Raw genomic sequence first — 18,690 nt, 5'->3', positions numbered from 1 at the left:
TCTATGGACCAACAGAACCTTGCCTCCCTCCTCACCCCCGTGTTTAGCTTTTGGAGATGTACAGACTCAGTATGAGTGGCTGAAATGGGATGCAAATGAGGCTGTAAATCAAGACTGAACAAGGCGTTCTGATGACATCGTGGTGTCAGGTCATCTGCTGCTCTGTTAGATGAGTTTGCCTTTGCCCGGCCATGCCGATGTCCTCACGGTAACGGCATGAACGTCGAACACTGCTGGGTGCATCGCAGGTGGGGTGGTGCAAGGATTCACTCAATTGCAGTCTGACACCATGGGCAGGGCCTGCACCAGGCTGCTCGCCTGCCCTCCTGGACTGGAACGGAGAGGTCCTTGCTTGCAGTAAGCAGACACTGTCTAACTCCCCACAGCAGTCCTCCTGGGAGACACTGCTGTGGGTTCCTGCCTTGTTTCATCTGGCTGCCAGCTCCCTTAACCTGGGGCCCCTGGTGCACAGAGAGCAGGGAGCGGATCACACGGGGCACGGATCTAACCTCCAGAACACAGGCAGATGGGACGGCAGATACTTCCCAGGGGATGGGGGAGGGGGAAGCCTTAGCAGTCCCAGTGAGCCCCGAGCACTGCTGGGACAACCATGGGCACACAGAGTAGCACTGGTTATTTCCAACAACCCAGCCAGGGGAAGCACTAAGGGTCTAGCTTTAGGTCATTTGTTTTTAAAGTTGCTGCCACAGGCTTTCAACTTCAAAACATGGTAACGTCCATTAAGCTCTTATCACCACTACACAGTATTGACTAAGATCTTGGCGTCTTTCTGTCTTTAGTCCAACAGGGCATGTAGGGTAGCCATAAGGAAAGGCATCTATCTCTCAGTTGTACATAGACAAGCCTTCTTGGAGTTCCAGGTAAGCAATGAGAGACATACTATCTAGTAGATAAAATCGTGTGCAGTCTGAATGTGCGTGCCAATGCTTGCACTGTCCATGTGTATTACTGTGTCCAGTCAGCACTGGCTCTTCCCAGTGCCATCAGAAATATGTGTCTTCCTCCCTGATGTGACTTCTCTAAGAGGCAAATAGCTTCCAGTTTAGATGAGCTGTTTTGTACGGGTGTGTGCATCATACATGATCACAATAAAAACCTTTCGTCCTAGTAGATTAAAAGGAAAGGGCCATGCATTCATTCAAAATATGGGTCTGGTTTGAACTCAAGACAGACAGATGCTAACCAGCAGGTGCATCCCACAGGTGGACTTGCCAGGCCTTGAGCTATGGCCTGGCCACTGCAGCACTGGCTTCAGGCTCAGCGCCGGCTGGGGCTTAGGGGTGCACGCGCCCCCAGGGTGCGCATGCAGAGCCGCGTTGAGAGACAGAGGAGCATACATACCCTTCCCGGTGGGCCTCTCCTTTTTCCAGCTCCTGAATGACCCCCAAGAGCACTTTGATGGTTTCCTGGCTGGAACTGATCAAGTTCTCCATCACGTGAAGCTGTGCTTTGAGGTCCACCACTTCCGTGTGAGGCACGATTTGTTGGCATTCCTGCCCTGCAGCCGCTGCGGTCGGACTGGGAGGGCTGTCCGGCCCCGGGAGGTGCCGCTCGCGGCACCTGGGGGACAGGCACTGCGCTGGGGGTGAGCAGGCCGCCGCAGAGTCCGCAGGCGCCTGGAGCCCGTTGAGCTGCGTGGCTCTCCCCCGCTCCTCCTCAGCTGGGCACAGGGACCACTGGCTGGCGGCGGCAGAGTCCCACAAGCCTGGCTCGGCCGCACTGGCGCCCGGGACCGGCGCATACGTGGTGGTGACCTCCGTTTTAAGCTCCGCGCTGGGGGCGGGCGGCACAGGCTCCGCTGCAGCCAGAGGCCCCGGGGAGTTCTGGAGTGGAGTTTCGGGAGAGCTGAGCGGGTCGGGGCTGGTGCAGGGCTCCGCGCAGTTGACCGCGGGAGGCCGGTCCAGCTCGTTCATGTGCTCGCTAGAGCGGAAGACCAGGGCTGTGGTCTTGTGAATGCGCCCCGCGCCGCACGGCCGGGCCACCTCTGCCTCGCCCTTGCCAAGGGCCTCCGAGGGGAGCAGCCCATCATTCTGGCCTGGCAAGGGCTCTGTGGCCGGGATGCCACGGGGGGCCCCGCGCTTGCGGTCCAGGGGGAAGGTCTGGTAGCACTTGCGGAGGTCAGGCGAGGTCTGCACGCCAGTGCTCCTGGTGACGTTGGGGATGGAGCGACGCGCGGGCACCGTCAGGTACTTGCGGTAGGCAGCCCTGCAGGACGCGGGCCTGGCCTCGCGCCTTTCCACAGGCAGGCCCGAGGGCGGCGGCTGCGCATCACGTTGCTCGTTCTGTGCCTCGCAGATGTCCTTGAAGCGCACCTGCAAGGCCTTGTTCCGTTTCTTGACCTGGCGGTTGGGGTCCAGCGCGTACTTCATCTCCAGGGCCAGGCAGGCGGCCGGCTCCACTTCGCTCTCGGGCGGCGGCGTGAGTGTGCATCTGCCGCTGTCCTTGCTGACCATGGTGCCTGCAGGCGGAAAGAGCCACAGAGCGGTTAGCGGGATCGGGACCCCGCCTCCCGGAAGGGTTGTGGACAGGTGAGGGCGGCCCTGGGCAGGAGAAGCGGGCGGGGCCTCCCTGGCGCGAAGGCCTGCGGCTGCACCCGCATAGTAAGGTGCATCGCCCTGGCTGCGCCCCTGGAGAAGCCTCCGCCTCCACCAGCACCAGGTGTGTTTCATTTCCACGCGCTCGCCCTCCGACCTACACCCGCGAGAAGCTGCTGCCTCCGCCTGCATATCGCATTTCCACCCGCCACGCGCGCCCTGGAGGCACTCCCTTGCACAGCTCACAGGCAGCTGGCTTCCCACATGCAGCTTCTTCCGTTTGGGTTGGACTATTTTGGGGGGCTGACGCGGTTAGTCTACTACTGAGGTCTAGGCGAGATGCTGTTTTTAGAATCCCTGAAGGTTCAGGTCCCTCGCAGGTCACTGTGGAGCGCCCACGTGGGCGGCTGACAGCAGTATGGATGCCTTAGCCATCCTGGCTCCCAGGGAGAACCCCCTTACGGAAACGCGAAAGGAAAAGTCAGTTTGCTTCTCATGAGTAACTCCAGCCACAGATGGAACTTGGGTTTCCCTGCATCTACAGAGCAGAACCCTTTTCTGATTCCACGGAGAGAAAAAAAAAAGAAAATATTCTAGAATCAAGTTTTGTGTTTTGATCACAACCTCTGAAAATGGAAACAATGGCGGTTGTTCCAGTACTCACATGCTGAAAGGAAATACAATCAGGAGGCTTTATGTTAATCATGCAGATGCATCCTGGGCTGAATTATTAAATGCAGCTAAAAAGATGCAGGTGGCCAGCGACTCCTCTCGGGGAGTACCAGGGTAAAATGCCTTCACATTATTAGGCAGATTCACAGCTGTTTATTTCACACGGAAGAACTTTCTTCAGGGTTGAACTTACTTAAAGTGGGAAAATTCAGTTTAGTGTTTATGAATCGGAATCCAGTTTCCTGCCCCTGTGTCTGAGAACAGTGAGATGGGAGGAAGCAGGCATGTGCAGGGCGCTGGCAGCCGCAGCCAAGAGTCCAGAGAGGCGGGTCACAGACACGAGTGGCCAGCGTGGCACCAGGACAGGCCCCGCCTTCCTGTCCAGCCCAGCTGTGGAGAGACTGTGTGCTCTGTCCTGAAGGACCCTGAGAAGCCAGCCAGCACCCGCAGCAGCACTTGGGAAATGCCACAGGAACCGTGACACTGGTGGTGCGGTGGCTGTTTAGGGGGTCAGGGGTCCACGAGCCAGTGGCTCTCTAGTCTGTGTATAGAATAACCTCCTCTTAAAAAAAACACCAAAGGTCAGGGCCGCGTTTCCCATTTCAAGGAGGACAGTGGGATTCAGAGAGGTCACAGGTCACATCACTTGTTCCACATCACACAGCAAGTGAGAAGCGTGTGCTGGAGCAAAGTCCTGACCCACTAGTTTCCAGCATGCATTGCTGTTTCTGAAAGATCGGGGTGCCCAGCATCAGAGGCATGAGCCCCCCTCTGTCCTTAGCCCTGACTGAGTCAGCATGGCAGGCCGCGCCCACGCTGGGTCTAGGAGGGGCGGGAGAGAGAAGACCTCAGTGCCGCTCCCTGGGACTCACCCTCTGCAGCCTGGGACCTCTGCTTAGTTGTCTGTTCCTCTCAGGCCAGCACGGTATTTGCTGCAGTATTTGCTGGATGACAAGCTTTGAGGAAAGTCAAGTTCTTCATACGTTATGCCGTGAACAACTAACTGCTAATCATGTTTGAGGACGACAGAAAAATAATCCCACGCAGCATTTGATTTAGATGAGACCAGGGTTTCTCAACCGCGGCTCCACTGGTAATTTTAGGCCGGATAATTCCTTGTCGGAGGCGCACTGGTGTGCACTGTGGAATGTTGAGCAGCTGTAGCTATGGCTGCTACCCACCAGCGAGAGGTGGCACTCCCCTTCCGGCGTGGAGACTGCCCACCCACACCGATGTCTCCAGACTCGGCCGCTTGACCCCCTCTGCGTTAGTTCTTTCATCCCCGGGTCCCTGAAGCCCTGTTCCCTTCTCCCAGGGTGTCCTGAAGAGCATGGCTTGCTGACAAGGCCAAGGGGAGGGGTCCTTTGCTGGGGGTATTAGGAGACCTCCCTAACTTGAAACTCACCCAGCTGGGCAGGAAGAGGCCTGCTCTGATTGGGGGAGGAGGGGATTCCTGTGGTGGGCGGGGCTTGCTTAGGACAGAATAGGTTTCTCTTAGAGAAGCTCTCTGAACAGGTTAAAAAGGCCTGGTGGGGGGTGGGGGCAGGGGGGCAGCGATGGGGGCATAGTAAGAAAATTAAATCTTAACCCTCATTCTTATCTCGCACTCATTTCTTTAGCTGCCTTTGTTGTCCAGGTATGTCAGGATGTATTGTGCCAGCACTCTGTAGAAGACCTTCATACTAGGGAAAATTTGAAAGAGAGAGCATTTTTACAAAAAGCAATTTACTAGTAATTTTTCAGTCTTTTCCCTGCCACTACTGAAAAATGTGTGTCTGAATAAGTTTGTCCTCCAATGCTATTCATCATCACGATTGGCCAAGAACTGAAATAATTTTCTTACATCAGTCTGCTGGCTTGGAAAGATATTTGGAGTCTTGGTCCCAGCCATCCAACTAATAAAACAAATCACAAGAATTAATTGCTGATGGCAAAATCATCATACTAAAAAATTCTGAGCTCCTCTGTGTCTTACAGAGCTGCTAAGTATATAAAGATCATTTCCTTCTTAGTGAAAACGATGGTAGAACTGAAGACTTTTAATCGGTTCAGCTTTTTATTTGTTTAAGTAGTGGCAATGGAGTTGTCTTGATTCCACCGAAGGGGAAGACACCAACGGATGTTTGCGGTTGATTTACTTTGGCTTCCAGTGAGGTTGGGAGTTCTTTTTGATAGCTAGATAATATGGTCTGAAGCTCTGAAATGGAATTTTCCTGGACATTAAGCATCACCAAGGTGGTCCTATCTTTCCAGGGTGTTCATCTGCAATGGATTGATCAGGCTCATAGTTAAGAAGCTGACTTTGTCATGACAGTAAGCAGGCATTCTGCAGAACACTGCCCACGAGGGGACGGGAGCCTTCTCAGGCACAGCCCATGGCTCCTTCCTTCAGCCGAGGTACATACAGAGGTCCCATGGTCTCTTACCATTCAGCTCCTGGGCTGTGTGCTCCCGTGTCCTCCCGGACGTCAGCTCTCCCTCCCGAGAGCCTTCCAGAGGAGGCGCTATTGTTATCCTAAACCACTACCCTGCTCTGGCAGACCTGCAGCTGGAAGGGACCCTGATGGGCTTCAGAAAGCAGCAAAAAACGGAAACCCAACTGAGCCATCTCGTGAGCCTGTTCCCACCCAGTACCTGGGTGCAGGTCAGTGGGGACCTCCAGGTGAGTCTAGGAACAGGCCTGGCCCTGGAGTGCAGACAGGAGTGGGGGCTGCCTCAGGTTGCACTGCACACGCGGCATCGGCAGCAGTGGTTTGTGCTTTGCTGTGTCCCCCAAGACCCATGCACTCTGGCCTGGAGCTCCCCATCTCTAAAGCAGGACTTGTTTATTTTTTCTATGAAAACTGTGTTTTTGGAATTCACTGGACGGTGCTCTGTTGGGATAAAAATGGCTAGTCATGGTTGTGCCTGTCTGGCAGAGGGGGAGCTGCGGGTCCAGGAGCTGTTTGGAATATAAATGTCTTAATTACCCACAAATCAAACTCCATAATCAAAGGCAAGGTGCAAATGTATAAACCTCGTATGCTTAGAGGAGTGAGTTTCATCCTTTCTCTATGTAACTTTACATGAACAGCTTATATAAAATGTTCATTCCAATGCAAAGGAGCCGAACACTGAAGCGATTAAATGCCTGATGATAGTGGAATGGCTTGGTAGTTCACAGTGTGCACTCACTCACTGTGGCCGTGCACACGGAGCTGGGGAGGACTTCCAGTGTCACAGGGAAGCACTTGGGAAGAAACGTCCGGTGAAAGACAGCCGTCCACCCAACTGCATAGGAGGCCGTCGCTGCCGCCCTAAGATAGGGCATTGGGGGAGATTCTTTGTCCTGTGTTTTCCAATTTGGGGGCCTGAGGGGTGGAGAGGGACAGGAAATGTTGCTACATTGTTTTGCCAATTAAAAAAATCCTGGAGCAGGAGCAGCCCCTGCTGTGAGCAGGTTTCTGGAAAGTATAAACCCTTGTATCAGGGCAAGAGAACCTCAGGAATGATTAGCTCTGCTACAGATAGACTCCCAAAGGTCATCTCTTACTGTTTTGAGGACGCCATGAATAAGGAGCGAAATGAGTTTCAAAATAATGACGGTCTGTATGTGTGTGTAGAGGCATGGCTAGGTATAGGCTGCTGCATGTGGACGTCGCGCATAGATGCATATAGATGGGAAGACAGAGAGTGGTTAGTAGCTGATAAGTCACTGGTAGGAAGGGTGCTGGCATCCATTTTAATTACAAATAAGTTGGACTTGACCTGTTATGTACATTTACAAGTCTACTTCAAAAAGTTCATGGGAAATGGATTAAAAGACAAATTTATTTTGGTGCAAAAAAATGAAATACGTGTATATAGGGAGTGTTTAAAGTTTCATGAAAAATGCATGTTATGAAAACCTGTGTGAGGATTTAAAAAAAAATTTGCACCAAAATAAACATACTTTTAAATTCCATTTTCTTTTTTTTTTTTTTTAAGATTATTTATTTATTTATTTGACAGGTAGTTACAGAGAGTGAGAGAGAGAAAGGTCTTCCTTGCGTTGGTTCACTCCCCTAATGGCTGCTACGGCCGGTGTTGCGCTGATCCGAAGTCAGGAGCCAGGTGCTTCCTCCTGGTCTCCCATGCAGGTGCAGGGGCCCAAGGACCTGGGCCATCCACCACTGCCCTCCCAGGCCACAGCAGAGAGCTGGACTGGAAGAAGAGCAAGGGACTAGAACCCGGTGCCCATATGGGATGCCCAGCGCCGCAGGCGGAGTATTAACCAAATGAGCCACGGCGCCGGGCCCTTAAATTCCATTTTCCACCAGCTTTTCTGGGTGACCTCGGAGTCTGCACAACACTTGATGGGGTTCATGAGCTGACATGTGAGGCTTTGCCCATTGCCAAAGTGTCAGCGCTGACTGAGAGGGTCCCTGGTCGGCTGTGCCATGTGCCATCAGGCAGTCGACTGCCAGGCGGGGCTGGCCAAGTCCCACACCCCCAGTGTGCACCCATCACTGGGTAGAGCCAAAAAAGCCAAGCAAGCAATCTGATGAGTGTCGAAAAAGAATTACTGGCTTTTCTGGTGTGGCTTTCCCACTGTTGGGACACCTTGGAGGCAGAGATGCTGGCTGGCATTCAAGATTAATTGGGTCAGCATTTTATTCCCTGTGCCCGGGAGTGCCTGAGCATCAGCCTAGTGGAGTAGGGGAGCCGCGGCCACTGGCAGCCCTTGCGGCAAACGCCCAGCCCCCGTCAGAAAGGGCAGCGGCGCAGGATCGCCCTAAGGGAGTTCACTCCTGTCCTGAAACAGTTAACTTAGAGGCCGGTTTTATAGGCACCAACTGATTCTTCAGAAATGCAAGTCCTTCTCTCCTTGGGGCAAAGCTAACTGCTGTAGACTCTGGGCTATGCCTTAGATCCATTATCCAGTTTAATTCCCTATAATATACCAAAATGATATTTTCCCAGACATTTGTTCTCCTCTTCAGAGGTCATTCATTAACTGGACTGAAAGGGGTACCTAAATGAAGTCAGGGTCGCTTCTGTGATGGAGAGGGAGCTGCTACAGAGGAAACTCGGGAGTCCTGCCTGTCCCACGGTCTGGGGGACCGTGGCAGCCAGACCCTGGTCATTGCCAGCCGATGCCCGGCCAGCCTCAAATCTGGAATAGGCGCACTCAGCGAGCGGAGGTGCGGGTTTGGAAGCAGAAGCAAAACCATCTTGGGTGCTGCCCCAGCTCCTCCTATGATTTCAGAGAATGCATTTACCCACCGAAAACCTGATCTATGGTCAGTTCCTTCAGCCACATCACGTGAACACTGCGGGCATGCAGGCTCCTGCTGGCCTGAGCTAAAGAGTGGGGACAGAGCGGGTGAAAGGGCATTTACCACGGGGGTGGATGCTGTGGGTTTGAGGCTGGGGTTTCTGAAGAACCAGAAAACAGTGCTAAAGCCACTGTCCACTCCCTGTCCTTCCTAGCTCACCATCTGGTTCATTCTTTGATTCTGAGCTTGTACTGATGTTAACCTTTGCGCAGTCTCTGTCCAAACAGAATCTAAATTAGTAGAAATGAATTAGCAAAATTTTATGATGTTGGTGAAAATCAAGGGGAAAAAACGTCTCCTCCAATCGTCCACGACAACGTGAACGCTAAACTGTGCTGCGGCGAGCTCTGCTAACCGTAGGAGCCACAGAGAGTCAGGGACTCTGGTTCCAACAACTCACCCACATTGTCCGCAAGCAGCAGTTAAGGAGAGAAACGGTTCTGAGCTCCCGAGTGCTATAAGGTGGTCATAGCAAGTGTCCTGCTTTGTCTGTTCTTGGACGGCTAATGCTGTCGTTTGGGGTCCCCAGAGACTGGAGTTGGTAGGAGTTGGAGGGACATAGCCGAGGTGGCCTCTCTGGGACTTCAGGGGGATAAGCCCATGCAAACCCATGGATACAAAACTGGAGTGGACTTGGGCAACACTGTGCCTCAGTGCTTCACTGTGCCGAATCCATATTTTCTTTTTACTAAATGGCATGTTTTGAGTCATGATATATCTGAAAATAAAATTAGGACATTGATTCACCCCCACACTCCCGAAATGACTTATGTCGAAGATTATGTTTCCCCTGCTGCTTCCCACTGTTATCTGAGGATACGATATCGCAACACCCAGGGCAGAATCTCTGATCACAGGTAACCATTCAATAGAGTTGAGTCATTTAGAGTTGAAGACGCAATGTGTCTTTTTGGCTAGGCCATGGGAGTGCATTCCCTGTGCATTTTTCACATAGCGCAACGCTGGTTCGACCAGACCCTACCTAGACTTCACATGGTCCTGGGTTACAGCAGACGCAGTGAAGCCCAGAAGAAAGGGAGTAGTGAGCCCTCCCTGGAATCAACTCTCGCGTGTGTCTATGAGCTGACAACAAGAGACGGAGAAAGAAAGTATACTGTGCTTGGAGCCGGCGTCCACAGTCCTAACAAAGGCTGGCGAGAGATCATGTTCGTGACCTTCCTGGCCCTCGTGTGCATTTTGTTGGCCTTGTCTAGTGTGGAGAGGCTGCCTCGGCTTGAATTCTCGCTTCTGTGTCCTGACTGTGGGGGTGGAAGTGCTGCAGAGCCTGTGTAGCCTGAGTGACTGCAAGGGTCTCGTGCATGACCTGGAGGAGGCCTGTCCTTCCAGGGAGGCTGCTGGGCCATCACCTACAGGAAGATGTGGACAGTTCAGACAGAACTCAGAGCGAATCCCTCGGCATCCAGAAACCCAGGGATGCTGTGAGCTGGCTGTCGGTCCTGCACTGCAGATGTGGGAGGGTGAAGTCTCAGCCCTCAGAACAGAGACGTCACAGCTGTCCGTATGTTGTCGTGGACTTTAAAGGGTGACTCCGCTTAGCTGTCACATGTCATTCCCCAAATAGAGTCCACCCCTCAGCAGTCGGGGTGTGAGTTCCTGTTCTTCGGGTCAGTTCGTTCATTCTGTCCTTGACCTGCACCCACCGTGAGCTTCTGTCTCCTCTGTACAGCGCAGGAGACATGAAGCCGCATCCTCCCTCACTGAGTCTCCTCCTGATGTCTTCAAAGGTCTGTCTCCTCGCGCATGATCCCCGCAAGCCTGCAGAAGGCCGCTGGACACAGGTGCTGGCCTGGGAGCCAGGGGTAGGCTGTGCTCAACCCTGGAGCTCGGCTCCTGTGTTCGCCAAGGCTGAGCCCGGGGCAGGAGGCAGCCCGTGGTAAAGGCAGCGCTGAATCGGTCTGCAGGGGGTCGCGAGAGCCATCCGCCTTGGACTGTAGTCCTTCCGTGATTGGGTTTTGTGGGTGACGCTGGTGCTTAGCCTGCTTCATCCCTACTGTAATCCCCCACGTCCACTCCTCATCACGCCCCATCGATTTCCGTTTTTCTTTCCTGTTGCTTCTCCTATTGATTTCTCTTCCTTTCCACTCGCAGGGTTGCCCCCTTGATCTTGGCCTTCTTGCCTCACCTGCCCTCAGCCCGCAGCCCCCATCCTGCAGGTACAGCTCAGGACACACATCTCCTCTCTTTGGATATCTCTGCGAGCGAGGCTCAGTGACACTGCATGAAACGTGTCCTTTTTTTTAAGGTCTTCATAATTTTCCCACTGTGATTCTCTCTCCTGAGTTCTCATAGCTATGAAACCTGCCCCGTCTTCTGGACTTGAGTGATTGCCAGCACTGTTTCTAGAATGCTCCACGGTTGATCCCTATGTCGCGTCTCTGTTCCCACTCTCTAGGTCTGTCCTCTGCCCACACACACTGGTGTTGACGATGGCCCAGATCTGGCCGTGCCCTCTCTAGCTTCTCCAGGTCTCGCGGGTCACCTTCGTGTGCTTAGTGCTCAGCGCCTGCACACCGGAGGCCACCCCAGGCTCACCCCACAGCGCCTGCACCCCAGCTGGTGGCCCAGGAGGCCACCCCAGGCTCACCCCACAGCGCCTGCACCCCAGCTGGTGGCCCAGGAGGCCACCCCAGGCTCCCCCCAGCTGCTGGGCACACAGAAGACACTAAGGACAGTCCTGGGCTATGTGCTGACCAGCAGGCAGGACACACACTGGTGGATGACACTGGCCCGCTGTGCTTGGGACCCTGAGAAGGTGGACGTAGACAGGGCTGGGAGTGCTCCACGGCTACCGTGCGGCCTTCACCTGGGAGACTTACGAGGGCCGACCCAGAGGGCGCAACACTTGCTTTTGCTGCCTCTTTAACACAAATACAAGTGTTGTTTTTTAATTTAAAAAGCAGCTTTAATTTATTTGAAAGGCAGAGTGAGACCCAGGGCTTGGCCAGGAACTCAGTCCCCACCTTCAAGGTGGGTGGCAGGGACCCCACTGTGCGAGCCAGCTGCACCTGCCGCCACCCAGGACGTACAGCAGCCGGATCAGGACAGAGCCGGGGCCTCGTCCCGGGCACTCCAGTGTGGGATGCAGGTGTCCCACAAACATGAGTGTTCTGTGGACTCCGTCCCCGGGCACCCTCCTCTCCTGCACCCACTCATCCTCAGTACGTGCTGCCAGGGTAAGGGCCTGATGCGGGGCCACTCGGGTTCCTTGCAGGCGAGGTCTTGCCCACGACAGGACCCCGAAGGCCAAGCGTGAGTGGCTTCTATGAGGGATGTTAGGATTCTCTGTTTGCTGTTTGCATCTCAGGTTGGGTAGGCTGTGGCTGTTTTCTGAAGCCTGGGTGGGGACTGCATGAGTGGGGAGTTTCTAGAAGGGATGGTTTCATTGGTCGCAGATACTTCCTCTGAGCCTTGCATGTCTATCTTGAGTTCTTTTCGCTGCTCAGGTTTTTGGTGTGCTTACAGAAGAGAAAGGAGGAGATGGCACACACGTTCTCCGAAACAAGAAGATGGAGGAGAAACGGTGCATGATTTGTGTTGAATCCTGAAGTACTGCAGGGCTCTCCCCACGTATTTCCTGCAGAAAATGTGTCTCGCTAAGAATTACCAGTGGGTTTGTTCTTATTACCCAGCTTTCTTCTTGGGAGTAGCGAGGGGTAATGGCAAACTAAGAATTTAATTCAGAAATCTCAATAGCTTTGAAATAACAAAAACATTTCAGAGAATGGCATTTTTCTTAATGTCAGCCTTCAAATCTGCTACCAAGGACAGATCCCTGACCGTCAGGGGGACAGGCGAGGGGACACAGAGTGTACCCTGGGCCTGGTTAATTAACTGGTACAGAAAGGCTGGGGCGGAATACAGTAGAACTACACTCAGTAAGGAAACCCAGTACCGAGAGACATCATTCCACAGCGCTAGTGAGCATTAAGATGAGCACAGACAGGAAGGAGGGGGAACTGGGGAAATACAAAAACACGCGAGACGTGTCTAAAGAAACACGCAGACGGACAGACGGACATGCACACAACATAGAGATACTCAAATGGGCAGGTGAATGTGCAAACACACCAGGGAAACCCAGGTGGGCAGGACACACATACACTGAGAACCTGGATGGAGAGAAGGACCACACATCAAGAGAAATACACGTGGACAGATGGATACACGTATGAACAGACACGGATGGATAGTCACAGGAGGACATGCGCACACAGGTGTGGAAACCTGTGTCAACAGGACGCACTCATGTAGAGGCAAACAGATGCACACACATGGGCAGACTTTGATGCACATACATAGAGAAGCCCAGATGCATGTCGGACAGGCACACAGAGGGCACGGAGGGGTAAGGCTCGGAGGGTGAACTGGGGGGCGCTGGGTGCTATGCTGCCCAGTTGAGGCCGCTGTGACGGCCTTGAGCCCAGCTTGTGGTTTCTCAGGGGCTCCTGAGGGTCAGGTGCAGCAGCCCCTCTCCTCCTGCCCAGAATGGACCAGGCCCGGGTGGGCACGTCAGCAGGAGTCCCCCAACTCGGGTTCTCTGCACCACCTGCCATGGCTAGGCCTGGGCCGTGGTTCAGGTCTACGTTCTTGTGTTTGCCTCCATCTTTTAGTCTCTCCGGCACCTCCTTCCTCCAGAACACTTGCCTGTTAACTTCACCGTGAGGTGGGACGGGGAAAGAGAGCGTTGGATAAGAAGGGGTTCATGATCGCAGTCAGTGCCATCGTAAGCCGTGCAGATGACCCACAAACTCCTTCTCTGCAGGCCTAGAACCCTGGAGAGACTTTCTAAAGGAAGCTGTGAGTCTCTCCGAAACCTCAGATGACCGTGTGGTCCTGTGGGTTTGGAGGAGAGCATGCGTGGGTGCTGAAGAAGTGGACCCTTTCAGAGTTTTTGTCTTGGGTGTTTTTGTAGATTAAGGAGCGTAGAGTTCAGAGTGGGTGGTGGAGGAGGACCTGGGCACCTCCCCGAAGGGCTGCATCTGCCAGCTCCTCTCCAGATGCCACCTTTGTGGGCCAGAAAGGCGACTCATGAAGAAACGAGAGGAAGGACCAAAGAGAAAAAGATTGGTCCACACCCCAGTGTAGGTGACTAAGAGTTTTTGGGGGATGGAGACGGGATTGAGCCCTGGTAAGAAGCAGCCACTGGCCTGCATACTCTGCTGTATTTATTTGTCTTTGCCACCTCTCCATCTTGTCTGTGTCCTGCTGTATCCCCAGGACACAGAGCAGCATGTGGCACACACAGGGAGTCTGGAGGTATTTACCGAATGGAGGGGTCCTGCGAGCCTGTCCAGGGGAGCAGGGAGTGCTGGCCTCTTCCTGTCTCCTAGAGTGACACAGGACCCAGCCAGGAGTAGGGACATCCCCAGCAGAGCCCTGGCTGAGGACAGCAGCCTGGGATGCTGTGGTTGGCCCTGCATGGCCTGTGCATCGGCAGTCAAGGTGGAGCCGCAGCTGGGAGAGGGAGGAACTGGGAACCAGCTGTTGTCACGACTTCACTGCAGGTCGTGGCGTGGGCGTGTGGCACGGCGGTTAAGATGCCGCTTGGGACACCTGCATCCTGTAACGGAGTGCCTGGGCATGAGTGCCACCTCCGCCTCTGATCCCAGCTCCTGCGGTTGTGGCGCCTGGCCGTCAGCAGTCACGGCTGTAGCACTTGGGTCTCTTCGACCCACGTGGGAGACCTGGATTGAGTTCCAGGTGCCTGGCTTCAGCCTGGCCCAGCCCAGCTGTTCTGGGCATTTCCGGAGTGAAGTCAGTGAACGGGAAATGATTCTGTGTTTCTCTCTGTCTCTCTCTCTCTGTCTCTCTCTCTCTCTGTCATTCTCTCAAGGTTTTAAGTGGGGAAAAATAAAAGCTTTAGAATTCAGTTCTTTCACAATGTGAAAGGGCAGATTCCAAGCCAACTCTCACTGGTCAGGCCCACTATGATAGGAACAAGGAAACCCACTAAAAGAGCCAGACATATGTACACCTTTAATTATTTATTTTTGCATGTTTCTGGGTGAAAATGCAAAACACAGCATTCTAGTCTAGGAATTCCATAGGTGGGGCAGTATTCCCCACCAAGGTTTGGGGGTTGAGATCAGCAGTTGGTACGTGTCCAGTCTTCCGTGAACCACCGGCTGGGGGGGTTTGCGTATTTGCCCGAATGCTCAACGTCGTTGGTTGATCACTCTCCCGTGTTGTGATGTTGCTGTGACTGTCTTGGTCAGGGTGATTAAGCACTGCAGAGTAGAGACCCATTGCTTGGTTTTGAGTTCTGTCCCTTGCACTGATTAGCCCAGAATCCTGGGCAAGTGGTGCAGTCTGGGAGAGCAGACGGCAGGAAGGTGCAGCACCTCCTGTAGTGCTCATCGTGGGTCAGCAGTGTGTGGCGCTTTGTGGAGGTTTCAACATTTTATTCTCCAAATGCCTTCTGAAGGAGAGGTTTCCGTTTTCAATACAGATGGAGAAATGGAGGCTCCACAGTCACACAGGTACTCCCTGGCAGCACCAGGAGTGCAAATGAGGACAGGCTGGCCCACAGCCTGCGCTCTGGCCTCCACACCGTGGAGGAGGAGCGTCCCATGCCGCTCTCTGCACTGCGATGAGGAGACTGGAGGTCAGGTCCCATGAAGCTCTTGGTGTGTGGCCCTGGTGATGAAGTGGCGGTTGACAAGGACAACACACACGTGACCATGTTCTGTCCGAGGAGGACACTGGACGTGGGCAAGGCCACCTTGAGATCCAACCAGCAGGAAGCTTTGTTCTCAGATGACTGATTGCCCAAAGTAGGATATGCCACTGGTCAGTGTGTCTCCGTGAAAACCTTAAATGACTATTAAGAATGAATGGAGACCTCACCATTCACCCTCTGCACTTGGTCCCGCCCCTTAGAGTGCGGGTGTCAACCCTGCCCACGGAGACTCTGCGAGGTATTCATGGTGCCCATGCCTCACCCAGGTTCAGCCTGGCCCTGAGAGTCGTTTTGCTGTATCATTAGCAAACTGACTGACAAGCACAGTGGAGACCTACTTGAAGGAGAGTTAATATTCTCCTCTTAAATGGAGACAAATATAAGTAGAAAGAGGAAAACAAAACAAACAAGAATACTTCAGTGAAGTACTACTTCAATGAAGGCTTAGCACTAACAACTACCATTAAACCAAACACACGGAATAAATAATTGAAGAACACAGTTATCATCGGCTCCTAAGTGGCTCAAGAAGTTAAATGAAAAATAGAGTCTGGACGTGAGGAACGTCATTTTCAGCAGGTCTTGAGCTTCAGGACTCTTCATTTGTTTACATTTACTCCTCAATTCTACATTTATACCTGGGGCAAATCAGAAACCCTTTTTGGCACTGAATCCCAGCTTCATTATTCCAGTGATTGGAGACCCGAGTACAGCATCAACTGGACACTGGTCATTTGTGCCATGTGATTTCAGCAAGGAAAAAAGAAAAAAAAATCTGATTTACCACTCTGGTATTGATTTAAAAAAAAAAAATTGATAAATTGATGGGTCTGGCACACAGATCAGTCAAGGTGGTGTCAGGGTGTCAAATTGAGATGTGCAGTCAAGGGGAGAGAGTTGTCTCCGCCCGGTCCAGTGAAATCTCTAGGTTTTTTGGGAAAGCTCAAGTGAAAATTCCTTTCAACCCCAAACATCAGCATTTGTGGTTTAAGAGCATTAATCTCATTAATGCATCTGACTGCATCAAGATAAGTTTTCTCACTCTCCTTGTTTCTTTCATCCTGAATACTGTGTCACCAAATGCGAAGGTGTCCTTTCTTTAAAAACTGAAAATCTATCCTAAAGAATTTTTAACCAAAGAAATTCCTGAGGTTGAGCTGGTGGCAGAAAAGTCCAATCTCTGGATCTCATTTTCCTTTCTAAACACCGACCAGCTGTAAGGACTGTCCCCAGAGGCAGTCTTAGTACCTTCTCATACTACTTCTTTTTGATTCTTACTACAAAAAAACACAAGTTGAAACAAACAACAAAACCACTTATTTCTTCGTTGGAATTCCCTGAGCTTCTCGCAAAGTCACTGACTAGGTTTGCTGTTAATAGCCTTGTTAAGTATTTATTAAGCACTTGTTACTAGATAGTACCACGTGTAGTTCTTTTATGATGTCTTTGTATTGTATTGGTCCGTCGTTCTCCTGTTTGAAGGTATTTCTCATGAAAATTGTAGGAAGTGATTATAAAAAACTCATTTTACAGTATCATTTCCAGTTGAAAGCTCACACTCTAATTTCCAGGTAGTAATCACTTCTTCCTGCTGCTCCCAGAATTCTGCTTCCACTCCGATCACCACCGCTTTGCTGGCCTCGGGCAGCATCTGTAATCCCTTCTTCTCCAGTGGCCCTGGGACAAGGATTTGCTAGCTTGCTGTTTCTGTCGAAGCTGCCCCCTTATTTTCATCCCGAATGCCAGCAGCCACCTTTGGCACTGGTTAATTCTCACCTGTGACACCTTCTCAGCTGGTCTCCAATTCCTTTTCTCTGGTTTACCTCTAGATATCAGGACTTAATCTTCCGAAAATAGATGTTCTCGTTCAAAACATCCCAGGAACGTCCCTGCTGGTGCCTTCCACCTGAATCTCTCAACCGTCTCTTCCCCCACTTCCCAAAGCCTCTCGCCCTGAGCAACCTGGCCTGAGCCCTGGAGCTTCCGTGTGCTGGGCCACGGAGTCCCACTCAGCTTCCGCCTTAGTCAGCCAGGACCTATCAGGCTCTCCTTGCCACCTATGACTCTTCTGACGCCTGCCACCTCCTAACACCCCCGGGGCTCTGTCCTCCTGAAGACCGCTCCCGCATTCCTGCAACACCGTGCCCACGGCCTTGGCCACTGCTGTTCCTGTCCAGCACATTTCCACATATCAGAGTCCTTACTGAAGAAGGACTGCGTATCCGCCTCCCGTGTCCTGCCCATTTTAAGAGACCAGGTCTCTTCATTCTACTGTATTTCCAAGGATGTGGAACTCACTCACTATAAAAATGAACAGGTTTCATGCAGCAACATGCAGAACAGCTGGGGTACCCGGAACCTAACCATTGAGTCCATGTGGAAAACATATTTTCCAAGGGCAGTTGACAAATATGGGCTATTTCCCAGAAGAATGAGCGTAGAAAGACCTATGTCATCAGTGGAATGCTCTAGAAACACAAGGGCTGCTCATTGTCATTAAGGTTGAGAATGGATGTGATGTATCTCCAAGCTGGTTCCTCAGCTGGACAGATGAGGAGGCCCCTGTGCCACCAGTCTGCCCGTCGCCAGTTCCCTCCTCGTGGGAGCACCGAAGGAGGGCAGCTTCCGTCTGCAAGGCTGCCAGGACTACTTACAGCTTCCCTCTCATGTCTCTCCTATGCTGGGGTTGACTGCATTTCATTTTATGCCCAAGGCTCGGTTATTAAGGATCCAATTGGAATTTTCCATAGTAATCACAATATAAACTTCAGCCGGCATTTTGACATGCTGTTATGATCTTTCAAAAAAAAAATTCTACGCCACCGTATTGGCTACAACAGTGAAAGTCGTGCGAATGTATGTTGTGCCAAGATGACTCTCTGGCGTCTTCCTGCTCAGCCTTCCTGATAGCAAGGAGATGTGGTAAAGAGAACATGTGTGTGGATGTACAAGACTTTGAACAATCAGTTCAATGCTCTATAAAAGCAAGATTCACAAATAATGACTATGGAGAGAGTTCTTTCCAAATCCCTTTGAAATGCAACATTAGTCAAACGTTTAAAGAGTAACTTTGAAATAGAATTCCTTCCCTTCTCTGATATCTGCTTCTCATATGTTCAAATTAATTTTCTTAGTCCCAATTAGAACTGTGGACGTGTATGAGCAGAAAGCCTCAGAACTATCAGCTTAGAATGTATTGTTCTTATTTAAGATAGCAATTTATCACTTCTGGTTTGACGTACATATGAGGGGGCTCGAAAATGTTCTTGAAAATGAATGTTAAAAAAATTATACGTGGATTTCAAAAAATTTTTGCACCGGTATAAACTGATCTTTCAATTCCATTTCTCCACGAACTTTCTGAAGTACCCTTGTATGGCTCAGCTGCATGCGGAATATCCTGCTGACTTGTAGAAGAGGGTCCCTGAAAGAGTGTATTAGGATTTGAATTTGGAGCCAGGAATTG

At 51.9% G+C, this 18,690-nt stretch overlaps 2 protein-coding genes across 4 annotated transcripts in view; one reads left to right on the top strand and one right to left on the bottom strand.

Moving 5' to 3' along the window:
* DOCK1 (dedicator of cytokinesis 1) overlaps window positions 1–18,690 on the top strand; it is a 494,355-nt gene that overhangs the window by 243,699 nt on the left and 231,966 nt on the right. The window lies entirely within an intron of this gene.
* INSYN2A (inhibitory synaptic factor 2A) overlaps window positions 1–18,690 on the bottom strand; it is a 58,206-nt gene that overhangs the window by 36,103 nt on the left and 3,413 nt on the right. Inside the window, exon 2 of one of the 2 annotated variants that reach the window (XM_051833509.2) lies at window positions 1,363–2,479. In XM_051833509.2, coding sequence (XP_051689469.2) covers window positions 1,363–2,474 — 1,112 coding nt within the window. In that variant the 5' untranslated portion in view covers window positions 2,475–2,479. Of the gene's footprint in view, window positions 1–1,362; window positions 2,588–18,690 lie in introns of those variants that run through there. The other variant, XM_070057072.1, reaches the window with a different exon arrangement.

The sequence above is a fragment of the Oryctolagus cuniculus genome, chromosome 15 (genome assembly GCF_964237555.1).
Source record: "Oryctolagus cuniculus chromosome 15, mOryCun1.1, whole genome shotgun sequence".
Classification (NCBI taxonomy): Eukaryota; Metazoa; Chordata; class Mammalia; order Lagomorpha; family Leporidae; genus Oryctolagus; species Oryctolagus cuniculus.
This window is presented reverse-complemented; position numbering and strand designations above follow the sequence as displayed.